Source organism: Streptopelia decaocto (genome assembly GCF_964273445.1).
Source record: "Streptopelia decaocto genome assembly, chromosome: Z".
Lineage (NCBI taxonomy): Eukaryota > Metazoa > Chordata > Aves > Columbiformes > Columbidae > Streptopelia > Streptopelia decaocto.
This window is the reverse complement of record NC_138657.1, coordinates 16,856,519-16,875,922: the sequence shown is the minus strand read 5'-3', so window position 1 is coordinate 16,875,922 and position 19,404 is coordinate 16,856,519. Positions and strand designations below refer to the sequence as shown.

The window sequence follows — 19,404 nt, the reverse complement described above, 5'->3', positions numbered from 1 at the left end:
CCAGTTGAGCTGAAGTTTATGGTAACAGGGTATACAGTAATTTAAACCCACTTGTTCTTATGTGGTTTCATTTGTGTCTAGAACAATAAAAAACTTCTCCCACCCACTACCCCCCAAAAAAGGTTAAGTAGAGGGTGGCCCTGGTTTGTCAAGGGAAGAGACTACTGTGGCTTAGTGGCCGAAGGGGGAATATATTCTCAACTATGTCTTTTGTAGCTGTTTCAGGTGTGTATTAATTGTTTCTCAAACTGTTAAAAGAAATTGGAGGTATTGCTTGTGTTGCATGTTCAATCTGTTTTCTTCTGGTTTTGTAGTGGGTCCATCAATGTCAACAGAAGCTAAGAAACTGAAAATTGGATTTCAGTTTCTGGTTCTAAAAACAACAGATCCTTTTTTTTTTTTAGGTGGTGGACTAGGAAGAGAGGGTCTTACAATGAGCATCTTGTTCTTTAAGGTCATGGCTGAGTAAATACTCTGACCCAAGTGGAAACCCAGGCAGTCAGGATTCTCAGATTGATGCTGTTAGTTTCCTGTCACTAATGTGTCTGTAAAGAAATTTTGGAAAAGCACGTACTTAATTTTTGGTGGAAAAAATACACAAAACAACCTTTTCAGACTTGGGGCAATGTTCAGGCTCTCTACAGTTTTGTTGTGTGTGATCACTTAAGTGACAAAATTTTCCTTTAGCTAGGCAAAATTATTTTTTTCCCTAGTAATAAACTAATGTATACTCTTTTCCCCAGTTTTCGGATCATCTAAGTATTTCCAATTCTATCGAAAAGTTATCCTAAGATACTCTTTGTTTATAATGGATATTTACCATTTGATCCCAGATACTTTAGGTTTGCCATTTAAAAGCTGTTGTATGCTAAGTGACTCACATTTGCCTTGGCACTGTGGTATCTAGCTTAGAAGTCGTGCTTATTTATTTTGATTTGCAAGTGGGTACAGTTCACCTGCTGATGATTAGAGATGTCTTAAAAATAATCTGACTTTTTTTGTTTCTCTCAGAATGGGAGGTATTCCAGCTAAAAACCATAAAGGAGAAAAGCTGCTTCTATTTATGGGTATTATTGATATTCTCCAGTCTTATAGGTACGTTGAATTTCAAATTTTTATTGAATAAGTTATTTTAGAATGACTTAAAAAGTGGAAATTTTGTAAAGAAGTTCTGATTTTGTTTTTATATGCTTAGGTTAATGAAGAAGCTGGAACATTCTTGGAAAGCTCTTGTTTATGATGGGGTAAGTAGATTTTATTTTTTTTTTAACTGCTGATACTTTAATAATGGAACTTTGACTTATGTTGACTAGGAAAGAGGTAGCTCTATTATATTTGTCTACCATCAGCACGTGGTTTGGACTGTTGTTGAAATCTTTTAGGTCAGTTTCCCAATACATGCTCTGATTTTATTTGTTGGTCTTTCAGAAAGCAACTAAAATGATTAGCTTGTCATTATAACTTACACAAAACAATGTCCACTTAGCAGGACAGCGATGAATCTGTAAATGAAAAATGTACATAATATGAAAAAAAGCATTTCAAATACTAGGAGGATTTTGCAGAACTTGGCTGCATAATTTATAACTCATAATTTCATAAATGAAATACTTAAAGAAAAGTTCTTGAAGAATTAACCTTTAAAAATGAAAAACTTGTTAGGGTTCACTTGTTTTGAGTATGCCTGAAATACAGATCACCTGAATTGTCAAGCTTCTTTATTGACAATTTACTTTGATTTACTTATGGAAAATGTGACTGAGACCTTTTTCACTCTTGTAGGATACTGTTTCTGTTCACCGACCAGGTTTTTATGCAGACAGATTTTTAAAGTTCATGAGTACAAGAGTTTTCAAGAAAGTTCAAGGTAAAAAAGTTGTCACTTTTACTCTTTTAGATATTTTTATAATTGTTATTTTACAACACTTCTGTCTTGGCAATAAAAGAATCCCTTCTTCAACATCATGTAGCACTTACGTTGCTAGGGGTTGAGTTTCTTCACTCAAGCTAATGGAATTGTAGTCTAATAGTAAAATTACCGTCATTTATTTGCTGTGGTTTTTTTGTCACATCAGGGACATCTGAAGGTAAAACAGGTTCCCTGATATTAGCACTGATATAAATTTAATGATCTAATGATGTGTACAGTTCTGCATCTGTTATTCATGGGACTACCCCATTAACTTTACTTAATTTACAAAAGTAAAGATGGTTTACCTACCAGCTCTAGTATGTTTGAAAAGATAGGCATTCTTCCCTTTTATATGTATTTCTTCTGTGCTTTCTCAAGGAAAAACAAAAACCAAAACCAAACAAACAAAAACCAGAAGCTGGATATTAGTAGACTTTTGTCTTTGTGACTATCAGCTATTTCTAGTTTTCCCCTCCATTTCTCCTTCCTTAGTCATTTAATTCATTCTCAAGGGTAAGATATATATCACTGCTAGGTGCTTGCAGGATGTGGTGGGTTGACCTTCACTGGCTGCCAGGTGCCCATCAAGCCCCTCTGTCACTCCCCTCCTCAACTGGGCAGGGGGAGAGAAAAAATATAACAAAAGGCTCATGAGTCAAGATCAGGACAGGAAGATCACTCGGCAATTACCAATCATGGGCAAAACAGACTTGACTCAGGGAAATTAATTTATTACCAATCAAATCAGAGTAGGATAATGAGAAATTAAACTGAATATTGGAACACCTTCCCCCAGCCTCTCCCTTCTTCTCAGGCTCAACTTCACCACTCCCATCTTCTCCACCTTCTCCCCACCAGCAGCGCAGGGGGATGGGGAATGGGGCTTGGGATCAATTCATCACACGCTGTCTCTGCCGGTCGTTCCTCCTCTCACACTTCCCCTGCTCCAGTGTGGAGACCCTCCCATGAGAGACAGTCCTCTGTGAACTTCTCCAATCTAAGTTCTTCCCACGGGCTGATGTTCTTCACGAACTGCTCCAGTGTGGGTCCCTTTCACAGGGTGCAGTCCTTCAGGAACAGACTGCTCCAGTATGGGTCCCCCATGGGGTCACAAACCTGCTCCAGCGTGGGCTCTTGTCTCCATGGGGCCACAGTTCCTACCAGGAACCTTCTCCAGTGCAGGCTTCCCACAGGGTCACAGACTCCTTTGAGTACATCCACCTCCTCCAGTGTGGGGTCCTCCATGGGCTGCAGGTGCATTGTTGTTCCACAGTTAATGTCCATGGGCTGCAGGGGGGTGATAGCCAGCCTCACCATGGTCTTCACCACAGACATAGGGGAATCTTTGCTCTGATGCCTGAAGCTCCTCCTCCCTTCCTTCTTCTCAGACCTTGGTATCTGCAGGGCTGTTTCACATATTCTCACACATCTCTTCCAGCTGTGGTTGCGCAGCATTTTTTTTTATCTTCTTAAATACATTATCACAGAGGTGCTATTACTGTTGCTGATTAGCTCAGCATTAGTAAACAGCAGGTCCATCTTGGAGCCAGCTGGCATTGGCTCTGTTGTATATGTAGGAACCTTGTAGCAGCATCTCACAGAATTCACCCCTGTAGCTCCCCCGCTACCAAAGCCTTGCCACGCAAACTCAATACGCAGTGGAAAGAACAAAAACCAAGAGAAGACCACCATCACTACAGAAGGATATTGCTATGGAGAGTTGTCCAAAGGCTGAAGTCTTTCAGCAACAATTGGTTGTCACTTCTCTCAAAATCAATCGATTTCTTTAAATCAAAGCAGACCCTGAAACAGCAGGTCCTCTTAAGGCCTTGAGGATGGAGGGTAAATTGATCCTCTGTAGCAGAGTTCTTCCTGTATGTTGTGGTTTAACTGTAGTGGGCAGCTGAGCCCCACACAGCCACTTGCTCACTGCCCACCTGGTGGGATAGGGCAGAGAATCAGAAGGGTGAGAGTGAGAAGACTCTTAGGTTGAATTAAAGACAGTTGAATAGGTAAAACAAAAGCTGTGTGTGCAAGCAAAGTAAGGAATTAATCCACTACCCATCAGCAGGCAGGTGTTCAGCCATCTCCAGGAAAGTGGGGCTACATCATGCTGTCCCAACTGTGTCCTCTCCCAGCTTCTTGTCCATCTCAAATTATTTGGAGTGAGCTTGGGAAACTCTGGCCCTGTCCACAAAAACCTAGAATAAATTGGCCAGAAAGCTGGTGGGAACTCTGTTGTCTGAGACAATGCTCAAAGGAATTCCCCTGCACTATAGAGAGTAAGAAGTAGACAACTTGATACTTCTGTCTGTTGGACAAAATAAATGTCTCATGCAGCCATATATGTTTCCTGAACGTTTGCATCTTCCAGTTCTTTTTAATTCTGACTGCTAGATTTATGTCAGCACAAGATACAATCTGTTCTTTTTTTGAAAACTACAATGTACAATTAAGGACATGATGCCTCATTTTCTCTCTAATCTTAATTTGTCTGTCTCATTTTTCCAGGCTGTTACCCTGTCTTAATATCCCACTCTTGATCTGCTCTGCATACAAGGCTATTAATCTACTTCTATACGGATTAATGGCTCAAATGTGTTATTCTTTTGTAAAATAAAGAACTGGGAGTGTTCCTGCCTTCAGGAACATTGTTCTGAAACTTCAAGTTAGACATTTGAGTGTAAACTCCTAGCCCTGTTCTGAATGCGTGCTTTTCCCCGTAGTGCCTACAACAAGTCGCCATAAATAACAATAAAAAACATAATAAGTAGATTCAGGCTTGGGCAGAGGCTAGCTCAGCAGCTGTCTAATATGTTAGTTTTTAACAGTATCCTGGAGCTCTATGGATCTGATTCTCATCTTCAGTCTTTAGCCAGCTGGCTTTGATGCATTTAATTTGAGTTTTGTATTAGAGCATAATATCAGCTATTGCAATGTATCTGAAGTAACCTTGCAGTCAATGCATGAAGGTCAGCAGCTGGCAAGTGAAAACCACTAAATGAACTTGCTGGCACCCTTCTGGAGAAGAACTACAAATGAGAGTCATGGTTCAGTAGTAGCGGTAGTGGTCAGATCCTAGAGTTTCACCCAGAATGCCATTTTAAGTAGGCAGGCCCCGGTAAGAATTACAAAGGGGCATGTTCATACCTCAGTGTACAAGCCATCTGCATTTTGGAAGTATTTCTTCTACCCAAAAAAGATGTTTGACACATGTCACTGAAGTGGAAATTCTGCACTAGCACATGCATCATTATATAGCATTAGTTCACAGCTCAAGGAAATGATCATAACCTTTCAGAATACTCTGTTGTGGTTGAGATGGACAAATGACATAGACCAAGTTCTTCCAGGATGAAAGTAGTAGATGCCATTTATTGCCACAAGTGCATTTTTATACAGTTTTACCAATTCATGTGTTTCTTCACTATTGGTTACAAGTTACAGCAGTAACATCTCATTGGCTAATTTTGCTATCATCAATGTTACTCTTCTACTCCCTTCTTTCTCACGGGTACACCTTGATATCTCCAGATACTCCTTTACTCCCACCTTTCTTACGGGTAGGCCTTCATATCTTCAAGGCTAATTTCTGTTCCCATGCCTTCCGTCAGGGAATCCACAGACCCACTGTAGTCCCCCACAACACTCCAAGTGTCTTTTCAGTTTTCCTGTCTTCTGTTTTGTTTTGGTTTTTTTTTTTTTTTCTGTATCATTCTGTATCTGATCACATTGGTCAATACTCCATAGGAGATTTTTAACTTACTGATGTCAAGGTTGGTTATCTGACTTGATGTTTTTTCATCCTATGAGCAGTAAGAAGCCCCAGAAAAAGACAAAAGTACCTCACACATAGATCAAATAACAATGCCTTTGGCTCTAGTTTTGGTGTAATATTTCATTATTAGGTTTGTATCTGGGTATGGTTTTTGTCTGTTTTCAGAAACACTAGCTTTATAGATGGCTTGCTTTTCTATATGCTGTTAAAGATGTGCAGGGGGATAAGATGACATCATTCAACATCTATGCTCATTTGGTAATGCAGCTTTAAAGTCTTCACCTTCAAAGAAACGGTGCAATTCCATCACAGCCCTAAAGGCAGCATCACAAGAAATAGTGTGTGCAGTTAGCCACGAGTGGAAAGATGAAAAGCATGGCATTCTTGCTGAAGGACAAAGCTATGCCAGCCTTGATGAAGAAGGTAATGTCTTGTAAATCAACAGCCCTATAACCAGAAAGCTTCCAATCTGTCTGATCTTTCAAAACATCAGTCAGGTTGTTCTCATTGTTAGTCGTATTGGGCAGAACAGACCTTCGGGAGCAAGATGTTTAATCAGACATGTCACATGAAGTGTTTTTAAGCTCAGTTCATTGTTCCCAGAGTCTTTTTGACGAGATACAGGCTTTGCCCCTTTTAGAGCTCACATGCAGCCAGGCTCAAAGGAGAACCAGCTGCCTAATCCCATCTGAAAACTGGGCCCTGGTAGTGTGAGATCAGCTCCAGAAATGAGAATAGTTAATCAGATATTCATACCACTGTTTACTGTTTGGCCTTGGAGTTGCTCTGTATTCTGCTGAATGTACTGGCTAGCAGCCGAAATTCGCCCTGTAATGCAAAAGAGTGTGGGTATGGGAACATGAATATTGCATTCTCATCAATTCAGACATATTAAGAAGCTTCAGGAAGCTGTTGAGAGCACTGTGTGACTCCATGCATTTGCAGAAAGATTCCTGGATTCAATTTGAAATTAAATTTGTTAGTATTGTTATTTATTTTTGTGTATGCAGTACTAGGTTCACGCCACTGGCCAGATCTGGTACCAAGCACTCCGTCTCTGTTTGAAGCAGCTTCCTTGGCAACCACAATTTCTTCTTCTTCCTTGAATGTAGATGAGCATTACCAACGTGATCAACCTATGCTCTACTCTAGCAGGTAAAGGCTCTATATGGGGTAGAGGATTCCCCACTGTTTTGCTATAAGTCTGACGATGTGTGCAATGGAAGGGGGCTCTGCAAAAGAAAAAACTGAAGGGGCAAGTGTCTTAGTAGTTCAGTCTTGAGCCTCTCCAATAAAGAAGGGATGCCATAAGCCCGTAGGATTTATATATTGGTTTGCTGTTATACTATATGTATTATGATTGGGGTCAAAAATGGAAAGCATAAACACTGAAAAAAATTATAGTATACTTTGAATTTTTTGTCATGTTCCAAAACTAAACTGGGCATTAAAAACTTGCTTAGGCTTTGGTCTGTGCCATAAACCAAACTGCACTGAGAACAGGGTAGGAAATACTTGTAACTTGGCTGTAGCCTAAAACAAGTGCAGAAAACTGTGATGTGCTAGGGATAGGGACCTACTTTCACATTTTATGTTTATTCTGAATGTACAGTGCTGAATTGTCTTCTCTAAGTTCCTTCAAAATAACCATTTTCTGAGGTGAATTTCTATGAAACTTCATGCTTGGGTGTGATTAGAGCCTGTCTAATTTTAACCCAGTAAGGATAAAAACAGGAAGATCTCAAGAAAAGTTGCATAGATGCTTGTGAGCCAGCTTGAATGTGGTTTGAATTGTGTTTGAATGTACTTCAGCCATGACTGTCCAACATCGTGCTTACACCATTGCGTCTTGCTGGGAGATTGTCTGTGTGTGCTTGTACTCTACCTTGTACACCTGAGATGTGCTGCGCTGTGTGTTCTTGCCTGCTTGCAGATCTCTTCACCTTGTGTCTTACCCCAGAACAGCCATTTCTCTGTTTTTATCAAGAAGGGTAACTCCTGTGAACTCAAGTGTCTTGAATTTTGTTTGGAGTAAGTTGGAATCCTGGACTACATGGTGTCTATACAGATGTAATAAGCTCACTCATGTGCTAAGATGTGGTTCTTTACCTTAAACTGTATGTTGTCCAAAAAGATCAAGTTATTTCAAAAGCAATTTTGAGGCAGTAGGATTTTACCTCCTATGAAAATTTGACCAACTGCATTTTCATAAGAAGTGAACTGACTTGCAGAGTTACTTGATCAAAGTCATATTTCCAACTTCCATTTTCATTCAGTTGAAATAAATCTCACTGATGTGGCATCTTCCATAGGTCTGGTGTCTTGCTATAAAAGTTTGGAGTGAGGTATATTTTGGGGTGTATCAAAGGTGAAGTTTTAATTACAGAAACATCACAAGTTGTCCTAAAATGCATCTACACAAGCTTTAGGAAATAAAATTACTAATGAATACACATAGAGCTCCTGGAATTCAACTTCTGTCAGTCTTACCCAGTTTATGACAAAATTAGCTGTAGGACTTCAATATTCCATGATATTTTACCAAGTTTTAGCTTTTCCAGAAATAAGGTTATAGAGTACTGTTCGTTTTTTGGTTTGGTTTGTTTTTTTTCCAATTTGCTTCAAGCATCAAATATAACTACAGAACTGCTTTTATTAATGTCGCTCAGCAAAAGAGGACTGCAGAGTTATTTGGATAAAAAATCAGATTTACTGCAAATAAAACATTTCAATACTCTTTGCTGTCCATAAATTAATTGTAGAGAAAAGCTATGAGTAAGTACTTGATATTCTCCTGTAAAGATATTCTAAAATAATTCTAAAATAAATAAGGTTTTTAGCAGATCTACACTTTGGTGTTTAGACTTGCTTACTCTCCAGTTGTGATTCAGTCAATGAAATAACCTAAACTGTTGTGTATGTTGTCCATTATGTGATTACCCTGCACATCCTTATCTTACAAAATCATGTTGTAACTAGTGTCTACAGTCTAGGTTTGCATATTTTCAATTCATCGGGGCCACAGGACACCTTTTTTAACACAGCAGACCTTGTACCAGCATTCAGAGGTGTGTAGCTCTCTCCACGTCTTGTGTCAAAACAGAAGATGTTGCCCCATAGCCAGGAGATCTGCCACGGGGCTGGCTGACTAACATCCTTGCTGGTCCAGATGTACCCTTTACAGCCAGGGATCAGTGGCAAGTTTTTCTGCTGACCAAGTACCGGTTCATGTCACAGTCTCAGTGTTTATGGTGCATGAGAACGAGCTTTGCTGTCACGGCTTGTGGTTTTCTTTTAGGATTTAAAAAGCCTCTAAGCATATTCAGTATTAATTTCCCCAAGATGGTCCTGGGCACTTGCAGTTTTGTACCCACCTCTGCTTTCTGCACCAGTGCAGGGAGGTCCTTCTTCATGGCACTAAAGAATATATATAAGTGAATTTTTATTTATGTTTTTGTGGCACATTGCAGGAGCTTCAGCCTTCCCATGAGAAAAGCTGTCAGGGAAATAAAAACACACACAAAAAAAACCCCATGCTACAATGATGTTGTAGATGATTTAGATTTTTCTCCCTGGACTTCTGCTTTTGAGTTTTACAAAACGTTGTGATGCAGGACTCTTCACTTTGACATTTGTCTCTGATAAGCAGAAAGCCTGGAGCAGTCTTTGAAACAAAGCCTGAATGAACTATTTGTTTACAAATGTGAGCGTGCTTTCAGTCTTTAAGTATGTAATTGACTGTGACATTCTGCTTCAAGTTATTTAATAGAATTACAGTTTGGCATCTTCTTTGTCAGCTGTTTTCCTTCAAAGTGTCCTGACACAAAGTAGAGAGTACACAAATTTTCTTGTAACCAGTCAGAAATCTCTGGTGTATGGTAATAAATGGAGGCAATCCTGTGTGCATAGTAATAATATGGTATCTGTATAGCTCCTTGACTCCTGTTGATGCTAATGAGCAGCATGTGCCCAAACCAGTGAGCAGACAGATGCTGTTATTTGCTTCATTAAAAAGAGAGCAGCAATACTTTTGGATATCTTGAAGCACACATCATATTTGTATCTTAATTTTTTCAGAATTGCCCTTGCTTTCTATCAGCCATGAATGTAATAATTCTCTAAGGAGAAGGAAACGGCATTTTGTAGGGAAAAAAAGAGATCAGCACCATCTTTTCTTGAGGGTGCTCAGCATTCGTGGTAGGAAACAAGCAACTGCTGCCAGCGTGGTTAAGCAGACAGGGGTGACTTGCTGAGCTGGGGCTGTGTCATGTGAGGAGGGTTTGTGTAGACCCGGCTTGTTACAGATCAGAAGTAGCATAATTAATTGTAGATAATGCAAAGCAGCATTTAGGGACTTGTCATTAGAGCAAAAAAGAGAGAGCAGTAATAAACACACAGTTAATTAGGAGTGTTTTTCAAGACTGCTAGATGATTATTTTTTCTCAAGTTATTACTCAGTCTTTGAAGAGTTAGAGGAAACTTGAGGTGTTAGCCAGGCAGTGTGAAGAGGAACGGGTAAAAGTAGTGAATGAAGGAATAGTGGGGAGGGGAAAATGGCTTTATTTTTCAGCACAGAAGGCACTTTATCTAAAAAAGGGAAGTAAAAAGGAAAAAAGGGACAAACATGACATGTTATTCAGCACTTGTTGGCTTTCTTGTTTGTCAGAAGACAGCTGGTTTCTGTTCTGTGAAGCTCTTTCTCAGTCAAATGGTTGTGTCGTAAGCAATGGCAAGTATTCATTTAGTAAGAGAACAGAATTGACAGTTTATTGCTTCTATTAAAATTTTCAGATATTTTCCACTTCTCCTCAAATAGGTTTATATTTGGTGCAGAGGCATTTTGGTATCTAAAAGGTCTGTTTTCCACTGGAATATATGTTCAATTTTGAGTCCAAATAAACTTCTTTGAAAGGATTTATTTGTTGATCTTAAGAAATATAATACCTACATATTGTAGCGGGATTATTTTTATAGCAGAGTGATAACATACTTTTTCCACCTGCTGGTTAAGTTTTCTTAATAATGATAGAATCACAGAGTAGTTTGGGTTGGAAGGGACCTCAAAGGTCATCTAGTCCAAACCCCTGCAGTGAGCAGGGACATCTTCAACTACATCAGGTTGCTCAGAGCCCTGTCCAGCCTGGCCTGGAATGTCTCCAGGGATGGGGCATCTACCACCTCTCTGGGAAACCTGGGCCAATGTTTCACCACCCTCATTGTCAAAAATTTCTTCCTCACGTCCAGCCTGAATCTCCTCTCCTTTAGTCTAAAACCTTCTCCTATAACAACAGGCCCTGCTAAAAATTCTGTCCCCATCTTTCATATAGGTTCCTTTTAAGTACTGAGAGGCCGAAATAAGGTCTCCCTGGAGCCTTCTCCAGGCTGAACAGCCCCGACTCTCTCAGCCTGTCCTCACAGCAGAGCTGTTCCAGCCCCCTGATCATTTCTGTGGCTCCTCTGAACCCTCTCCAACAGATCCATGTCTTCCTGGACTGAGGGCTCTAGAGCTGATGAATAAGTACTGATAAAGATGACAATTCTGAATGTCTTGAGCAGTATGACTGTTGTCTCAGTTGACATTGCTTTTACAATTGCAAAGAGCTGACTCATAGAGTCATAGAATGGTTTGGTTTGGAAGGGACCTTAAAGGTCATCTAGTTCCAAACCCCTACCATGGGCAGGGCCCCTTCCACTACACCAGGTGCCTTCACAGGCACTTCTGGAAGTGTTTTAAATAGGAGTTCCAGGATACAACAGAAAATCTCTTTCTGATATATCTTTCAGAAGGTCTCATGGCTTCCAGTCACAAACCCAAACAAAATCCCGTGACACATAAAGGGCTATTTCATGTCTCTGTCTTCAGAGCAATGCCAAGACACTGTGGGTTGTATAAGGTTGAGCCTACCAAAATAATACATATGAAAACTAATTATTGTTTCCCTTTATGTATTCTTGTACCTCCTTTCTGTAAGATGTGCGTGTAGTATGGACTTCAGCCTTCTTTTTCATCTTCTTTCTGCTTGTCTCTATGTTTTTCAATTGTTTGTTTGCCTCACTTTTGCATTTCTCTTTTTTGGTGCAGACCACTTGAAATTTTAGAAGACTTTGAGGGGCTGTAGTTGTACGTTTTTTTTTTTTTTCCTCTTGCACAGTCAAAACTTCCAGAAATGTCCAAACTTCAAACTGAAATGTCCCATAACTTGACATTCTATTAAACAACTTTTTAAAAGACAGCTTAGAAAATAAAACCAAGTTCTTCTGCTGTTTTTTTTTCCAGTGTCAGAGATTCGGAGGTATTAGTTTTCCTATTTTAAGGAATATTTAACCACACCTTTTGCCAGTCTGTTTTTCTATGTAAACAAACTTTTGTGTGTTAAGTTTTAATATTCTGTCTGTCCACCCACCACCCTTAGCCTCTGAAGCTTAGATGAATTTGTTTTGATTCAAAGAGGGTTAAATTAATGCAGTCTTCATGAAAATAAGCAGCTAGGTGGAGGAAAAATACTTGAATGTTCTAATGCTGGGAACAGATGCACTGAGACACTGGGAGAAACCCCATGGGAAAGAAAGAAAATTTGACTATGATTGAAGCATGTAATTGTAGCTTAAAGAACAAAAAGGCCTTTGCAGTTCTCCTGTGATTGAATTACTTTTGCTGCCTTTTTTTTTTTTAATTAAGAACTGATATAAACTACGGTGTTTTAAGCGATAGGAGGGCAACAGCACAGTTGAACATTCTCATTGTGACTGACCATTACTGAACAGAAGAAAGTAATTTTAAAAGTGGGAGCGTTTTGCTTGGTTTTTCTTTATTTTTCAATCTAAACATTAAGGATGAGAACTCAGCGCACTGTTGAAATTGTACAAAACCTCTGTTCCACTGAAGTGTGCTTCCTGGTACTCGGTGTATACAGGTGTATGTATAATTTTTTCTCTCTTGTGCTCTCCCCCAGTTTGTCTTTGCCTAACCAGAAATCTGCATTAAAATTGGCCGTCAACACAGTTCTGATGATGCTGTTGCAGAAGTCTGAACTTTTAGTCACTAACTGCTGACAGCACATGTGTTGCTGTTAAGAGATTAATTACAAGATTCTTTTTGCTGCCACTTTTTTGCAGAAGTTCCACGTACATGTCAGTTTCAGCTTGGTTATTTAACTGGAATAAGGCTGTAATTTGTAAATCTCATGCATGTGCTGGTAGAAGCTGCATGTTATATCTGAAGAGCTGTGTATGCTTTAAGGTGTACTGTCATTCTTTTCTTCCTATTATAGGGTTAGAGCTGTAGTAGTTAGTAATGTATCTAAATACTAATGCATAATGTCTAAAAGTGTTCAGGGGTACTTAATCAAATAAACAAATTGTTTATTTGATTAACAATTATGCCCTGTTGAAACAACGATACTGTGACAAGGTTAACACAGCAAGAAACTTAGCAGAAAAGCAGATTGAAGAATACTGGTTTAAAGAGCATAACACTGCTACCTGCAGCCCTGAAGAAGTATCAAAAAGCATTGTTGGACAAAAGGCATATATACATCTTATTTAATCTTACATTTTTATATTTTCTTAATGATATATGCTTTTTTCTTAATGATGCATGCTGGCCTTAGAAGAAAATAAGGCCATCCAAGTGAACAGAATTCCCCCCTCTCTGGTGGTGTCAGAAGTTAGTATTTGGGTTTATTGTAGTTTATGAAGTGTTTGTGGAAATAGAAGTGAGAATCTTTCTTGGCATGTAAATGCTTGTTATGGGCACATATCAAAATATAAAATTTCAGTCTCTAGCTTCAAATGTGTAAAGCAAATCTGTATGATGCACCAGTTTCATTAATTTACTAAGGCATGTCTAAATTTCCATGTTTTAAGCCTCACACATATATCTAGTAGATTGTCTCTGTCTTGTACAGTTTATAGTCTTAAGGAAGATTTATCTGAAATTTGCTTTTCCTACTAGGTTTTTTGCTTGTTTGTTTGGGGGGTTGTTTGTTAATATGAGTTACTTTCATAGACAGAGAAATACAGAGTAATTAAGTAAGTGTAAATGGTGAAAGATTATCAGGCCTTAATATCAAGTACCGACTGGTTAGCATCAGTACCAAGGGATCAGTGAGGCATCTAGATTTCCTGAAAAAGAAATATAGTTTTTTCCTCCATTTAAAGTTTTCTGAGGCATTTACACTTAACCTTTTAGTCATTGGGATATTAGAGAACCTTCAGTAATGTATGAGTCTGGGAAAAATTAATGCTGCTTTATTACAAATCTTCTTTTAAGTTGTCTGTGTGGTTATAGTGCTGCTTTACTGATGTATTATTTAAGCATCTGAAACTACTCTTAATATATTAAGTATTTTCTTTGTGTAGGCATTTAGATTCAATATTAAATACTATATAGCAAGTAAGAATTCAAAATAGTCATTAACTGCAGCAAAGCAAGGAGAGCTGACTCTCAGATGTAGACTGCGTGCCCAACTGTATTCTGAGACTTGTGCATAGAAAAAAGGCTCTAGAGATTCTAAATAGAAATTATTAGTATCTGTGGCAAAACTAGAGATTTTGTATTTTACCATAGTATATTTACGCTTGTTGGAGATTTCAATAATTTAGCTGTGAAGGGTGGCAAGAAAGCAGTGACAAAGATAATTTTTTAGAAGACCTATTAGGAGTATTTCCTTAGTGGAAGTTTGCAAGGTAGCCAAGTATTTTGTAAAGCAGGGGTTCTGTCCCTGGAGTGGATCATTGCTGTCCCAAAAGGCAAAGGTCAGTGTCCTTGGCAGTGGAAGAAGGACCTAACAAAGACCGAAAAGGACCAGTCTTGTGAACAGAAGTTCCTCAGTCTGCTTTGAGCAAGTGATCTGGTGTGGTGTTTTTAATTAGCCCTGAGTGACCCTTTAATTTCCCCTGTTCCTGCTCCAAGCCTGTAGGTACATATTAATAAGTATTAATAAAAGGTACTTTTTTTTTTTTTCAGGAAACAGCCTGAATGATTTAATAGATGACTGTATTTTCTGCTACAAATGTTCAGTCTCAAAACATCTCTAGAAAGGGTACCACCGCAATGTAACTCAACAGAATATTAAACAAACATAATAATTAATGGAAGAAAGAGCAGTAACTAAATATAGTACCCTGATTACACCTGAGCTGTTTAATGTAGTCAGAGGTACTGTCTGGAAGTTTTTGATAAAAGTTCTAGTGAAAACAAGAGATGTCAGCCCTGCTTTTGAGTCTTTTGACAGTTCTAGTGCTGTGTGGGTAGGCAGAATGAGACGACTTTGCTGTGTTCCAAGGTTTATTTCAGTTTCAGGACTGAGGGACCCTTCTTTTGTAGAAGGTTCACAACGTGGCTCCACCCATTCAGAAAAATGAAAGCCTCCTGAAAAAACGATGTTCTGTTTGCAGCAGGCCAGTGTAGATGCGAGGTTCTGTTGGTACTTGTGACATTACCTGACCTTACCATCAGGTAACTGGGATTAGTGATAGTTAGGGAACAGACAGTGGTAGCCCTCTGGAAGGAATATTAGTGTAATAATGTGTCCTTCACCAGCAAATGTATAATGGCTTTTTAATGGATTTTTGTTTTAATCTCACTGCTGTAAATGTAAAAACAGCACTATATATCTGAACACAGTTGGCCTTACCATAATTTGCCCCTCACTGCAGTATCATAAAGTACACAATGTTGCTTCATACTTTGGTTCTCTGTACTGTCATCCCTCGAGACATACTACTATATCACAAACCGGTCTGCAGAATTATCGTAAGCTTCATCAACATCACTTTAAAGAGTGAGTTATCGCTCTCGTATGTACTAATTTGATGGGATCCTTTACCCCTTTACACTGGATGAACAGAGTGATATAACTTGATGTGGCAGTCTGAACAGTGTGTTGGTTTGTCTGTCTTCTTTTTGGTACATTATAAAAGCAGCCCCTTATGTTACTGTGAGCTTTCTCGTGAAGATCTGTATATGAACAGAAGTGGGTATGCCTCTGTCTGTGCTTACTACATTAATTGGATCTAATCCCACTCAACTGCTGATGCCCTGTTTGCAGCACTTTTCGATCTAATTTGTTTAAATAAAGTCCTAAAAAGGTGATAAGTGTTTTCCTTTGCAGAAAAAGTTTTATAAATTATTTAGCCAATGTTTCTTGGAAGCAATTTGGTTGTTGAAAAGTAGAAAGAAAAGCTACACTTTTGATGGGCTGATACACATCGATGCGTACTTCTCAGTGCATTTGCCTGTTATTACTCAGTATGTTGTGATCTAGACTGAGTTCCTAAATTCTGATTTCTTACATCTCTTTTCAGCTACACATATATGACAGGTACATAAATGAAAGGTCTCCTGATTTTAATTGTCACCTGCAAAGGTGTGTAGGTTTAACCATAGCGAAACTGATGTGCTTACTGTGATGTTTACTGATTCATATGTCGTGTTTTGCCACTAGCGTGAGTGTAGTAGCACTGACTCACTGTCAGACTCCTTCACTTGAAGCAGCATTTAGAAGATCAGTCATATGTATTGTTTTCTCAGGTCTGTGGTTTTGATGTTTGTCAACAGCGTTTGTGGAATATTAAAAGGTAGTTTTACTGTGTTTGACCTACTTTTTTTTTTTTCAGACACATGTAATTTTTTTAAATGAAATCAGAGGTTAGGTTTCAGAGGTGATATAATATTTCTGCATTGTAAACATGGGACTAATTAAGGCATTTAGTTCAACGGGTACATAGATGTCTGTTGTCCCTGTTCACATTTATATGTATGCAGGCAGATTTTCTGCAACAGTGGTATTGAGTTGTACCTTGGAACAACAGTTTTACTGTTCATTTAGCCTGCAAGACATTTCTCTGACTTTTACACACAAATATTTTAAATAGAAAAACTAATGATGTAATGAGCTGATAATTTTTTAAAAGTTCATTTAAGTTTTCAAACACATTAGACATTACAAACGTGCTACTATCTAGGGGATAAATATACTGTGGGAGATGCTACAGGAAAGCATATTGAACACCCAAAGATAGACATCAAATCCTATTTTTATTTCAACTCTTCACAGCAGGGGAGAAACAGTGGCTTGTTCTAACTCATGGCTGTTGTATTTTGGCACTATCTGAAGGAGGCTTATAATTATATTCCTACAAGAGCTGTTCTTCACACTGCAGGAGAAAACAAAACAAAAAACTAAAACCAAAATAACAGCTCAAGCTTCTGCTTTCATCAGTTGTTACTACCTGACGCTGTTTCTGTCATTCTTTAAAGACCGTGCAGTGACTTGGAAAGGAGACTGAATGGTTTTACCTGTCCTGCAGGCTGCCTTGCAAGTAGACACATTATCATGAGGCATACTTGTTTTTCCATGAAGAAAACAGAAGTCTTTTATCTCTAAAACTGTCATTTCAGTTTAGTGTAAATAAAATATGAAGGACAGAAAAAGTATTTAAAATTTGGAAAGGTTTGAAGGACACTAGTCTTTTGATTTTGTCTTGTTTGTTTTAATTATTATTGTTATTAGTATTATATTATTACTTCAGATAATCCTGACTGGTTATGCTAGTTTCTTGAAAAAGTGTATTTTTTCCCTTTATTCCTTAGAAACTTACTAGGATCTGATATATATCGTCCCTAAATTAAAATGTGTAAAATTTATGCTTCTCTACAAATCTGCAAAAATTCAGTCCAATTTAATTGTTCCTCCTGAAGACCTTGTACCCTATACCCTATTCTTCAGATTTGCAAGTAGCAATCCATAACTATCTTTAACTTTCCAAGCTAATTTGAATTAGGGCTTTTTTGCACGTCATGTCCCAGAGAACATTTTAGAAGGGCTTTGGAAAATGAAGGGTTTATTTCATTTTCTACTAAGGAAGAAGAGAAATTGAACCTGGTTTTTGATTAAAAGTAGTGAAGTGTGCTGATTTAGAAAGTCAAAGTAAGGCTTTTCTCCTTCCTTCAGCATAAGGACAAACTATTTAGTGCTTTTTAAAATAGGATCCACATTAACACTAAGGATAAGACCTTAGAAAAAAGAGAAAAGCTGCTTGCTTTTCCCCCTTTTCATAGGAAAATAGGAAATCTTGTTCTTATGCATATCTTCATGAAGTTCCTAGTCACTTAGCCAGTTGGGGTGCATGTGTCATTTCAAGGCAAGTAAAACAAGCAAAATTATTGTCTTATCCTGCCATGAAAATGATTTCTAACCAAGCAGCCGTAACTAAGGTGGTTTTACTGCATCATTACACGTAAGCACTGTGCTGCATTTGCAGCGGAGTTCAGCTCCTGGCAGAAGTGGTTGCTTTTATACTGACACCAGCGTGGGCTCCAGCTGCAAATTAGCATGGCAGAGCCTTGAAATGTCTACTCTCTCCTTTATACACTTTAGGGATTATCTTCCCAAAGTGGACCGGTCATGTTCTTTTAAACAGAGAAAAACCTCCAGTTACTGAACTTAAGGTATATGAAAGAAAGCTCTGTTTTGCAAGAGTTTTCCTGCACTTTTCCTTTTAATAAACAATTCTTCATGCAGGAGATGAGTCTGAATTGCTTGCAGAGTTTCTAACTATTCGGTGTAAAAGTCACAGCAGCAAGGAGATTGCTATCAGCAGGTAAATTGTGGGTCTTTGATCATGAGAAAAAAGGTGGACTGACATCTGTGTTGTTTCATTATCTTCTCTCATGCCTGATTTTGTTCAAGGAACTTCAGTCATTGCTGGTTTTCTGTATGTAAGATTACTGTATCTTAGTACTTTGTTCTTCCCCTCTTTTCCCCTTTTTGTGTGTTAGTTTTGTGACATTTATAGCAGCCTTTCTTTGATTTCTCTTAATGTGCTGGTTTTGTTTTGACCCTCATATGCTCCTTGACTGCATAGTGTATTTATATAACAGGTAGGAAAAAAAAAAAGAGACACATTCTGAAGAGGAGATGGCATTGCCTTTATACTGTGTTATAGGCAAAACCAGTAGTTTAACTAACAATCCCAAGATTGAGTGCTGAACTCACATTGCTATTGTTTGCTATCCACAGCAGGCTATGAAGCAACAGATTATGATTTAACAGGCTAAGAGCATAAGAAGCGCAGTGCCTTCTAATGCAAAAGTAGAGAAGAGGGGAAGAAAAGTGTGTGAATTATACTGAAACAGAAGGAGGTCTTAGTCTTCTGATACGCAAAGGACATAAAATAAACGTCACTAGTATGAACTGCAGAATCCTTACCTCATCTTGAGTACAGGTTCCAGAGGTTTTCTGGAAGTGAAAGAGGTTAAAAATAATAGCCATAAATGTGATAGTGATGTGGCCTGATATGTATATGAAAGGAATAAGTATATCTTATTTTTGTTTTTTTTCCTTTTTTTCTTTTAAACATAACCTGATGCAGGAATGAAAGCCAGGGAAACACCACAGCCTGCCTGACTTGCTTTAGAGTTAGTAATGCAGAGCAGTATCTTCCAGGAAGAAGGGTTGACCACAGGATTTGCATATTTTTATAGCAGTAGTAGCTGCTTACTGCACATTCCTCTCGTGTCACATGGCTTTCATATATGGGCCTTTGCACATCCAGAGGACTGAGCTGTGTGACAGTGGGGATCAAAACTCTGCAGACAAAAGTGTCTCTCTCCCCTACACCCTTGTCCTTTTGCAAAGATGTAGTATCTTTCATGCCAGAGCTTATTTTGTAGGAGATGATCAACATACAGCTTCCTTACAAGGCCAGG

General features: G+C 38.5%; 1 protein-coding gene across 5 annotated transcripts in view; it reads left to right on the top strand.

The window, feature by feature from the left end:
• PIP5K1B (phosphatidylinositol-4-phosphate 5-kinase type 1 beta) overlaps positions 1 to 19,404 on the top strand; it is a 121,225-nt gene that overhangs the window by 81,325 nt on the left and 20,496 nt on the right. For all 5 annotated transcript variants that reach the window (XM_082074248.1, XM_082074250.1, XM_082074249.1 and 2 more), the window contains 5 exons: positions 1,012 to 1,095; positions 1,196 to 1,244; positions 1,783 to 1,867; positions 5,958 to 6,113; positions 6,701 to 6,845. In XM_082074248.1, coding sequence (XP_081930374.1) covers positions 1,012 to 1,095; positions 1,196 to 1,244; positions 1,783 to 1,867; positions 5,958 to 6,113; positions 6,701 to 6,845 — 519 coding nt within the window. The remainder of the gene's footprint in view (positions 1 to 1,011; positions 1,096 to 1,195; positions 1,245 to 1,782; positions 1,868 to 5,957; positions 6,114 to 6,700; positions 6,846 to 19,404) is intronic.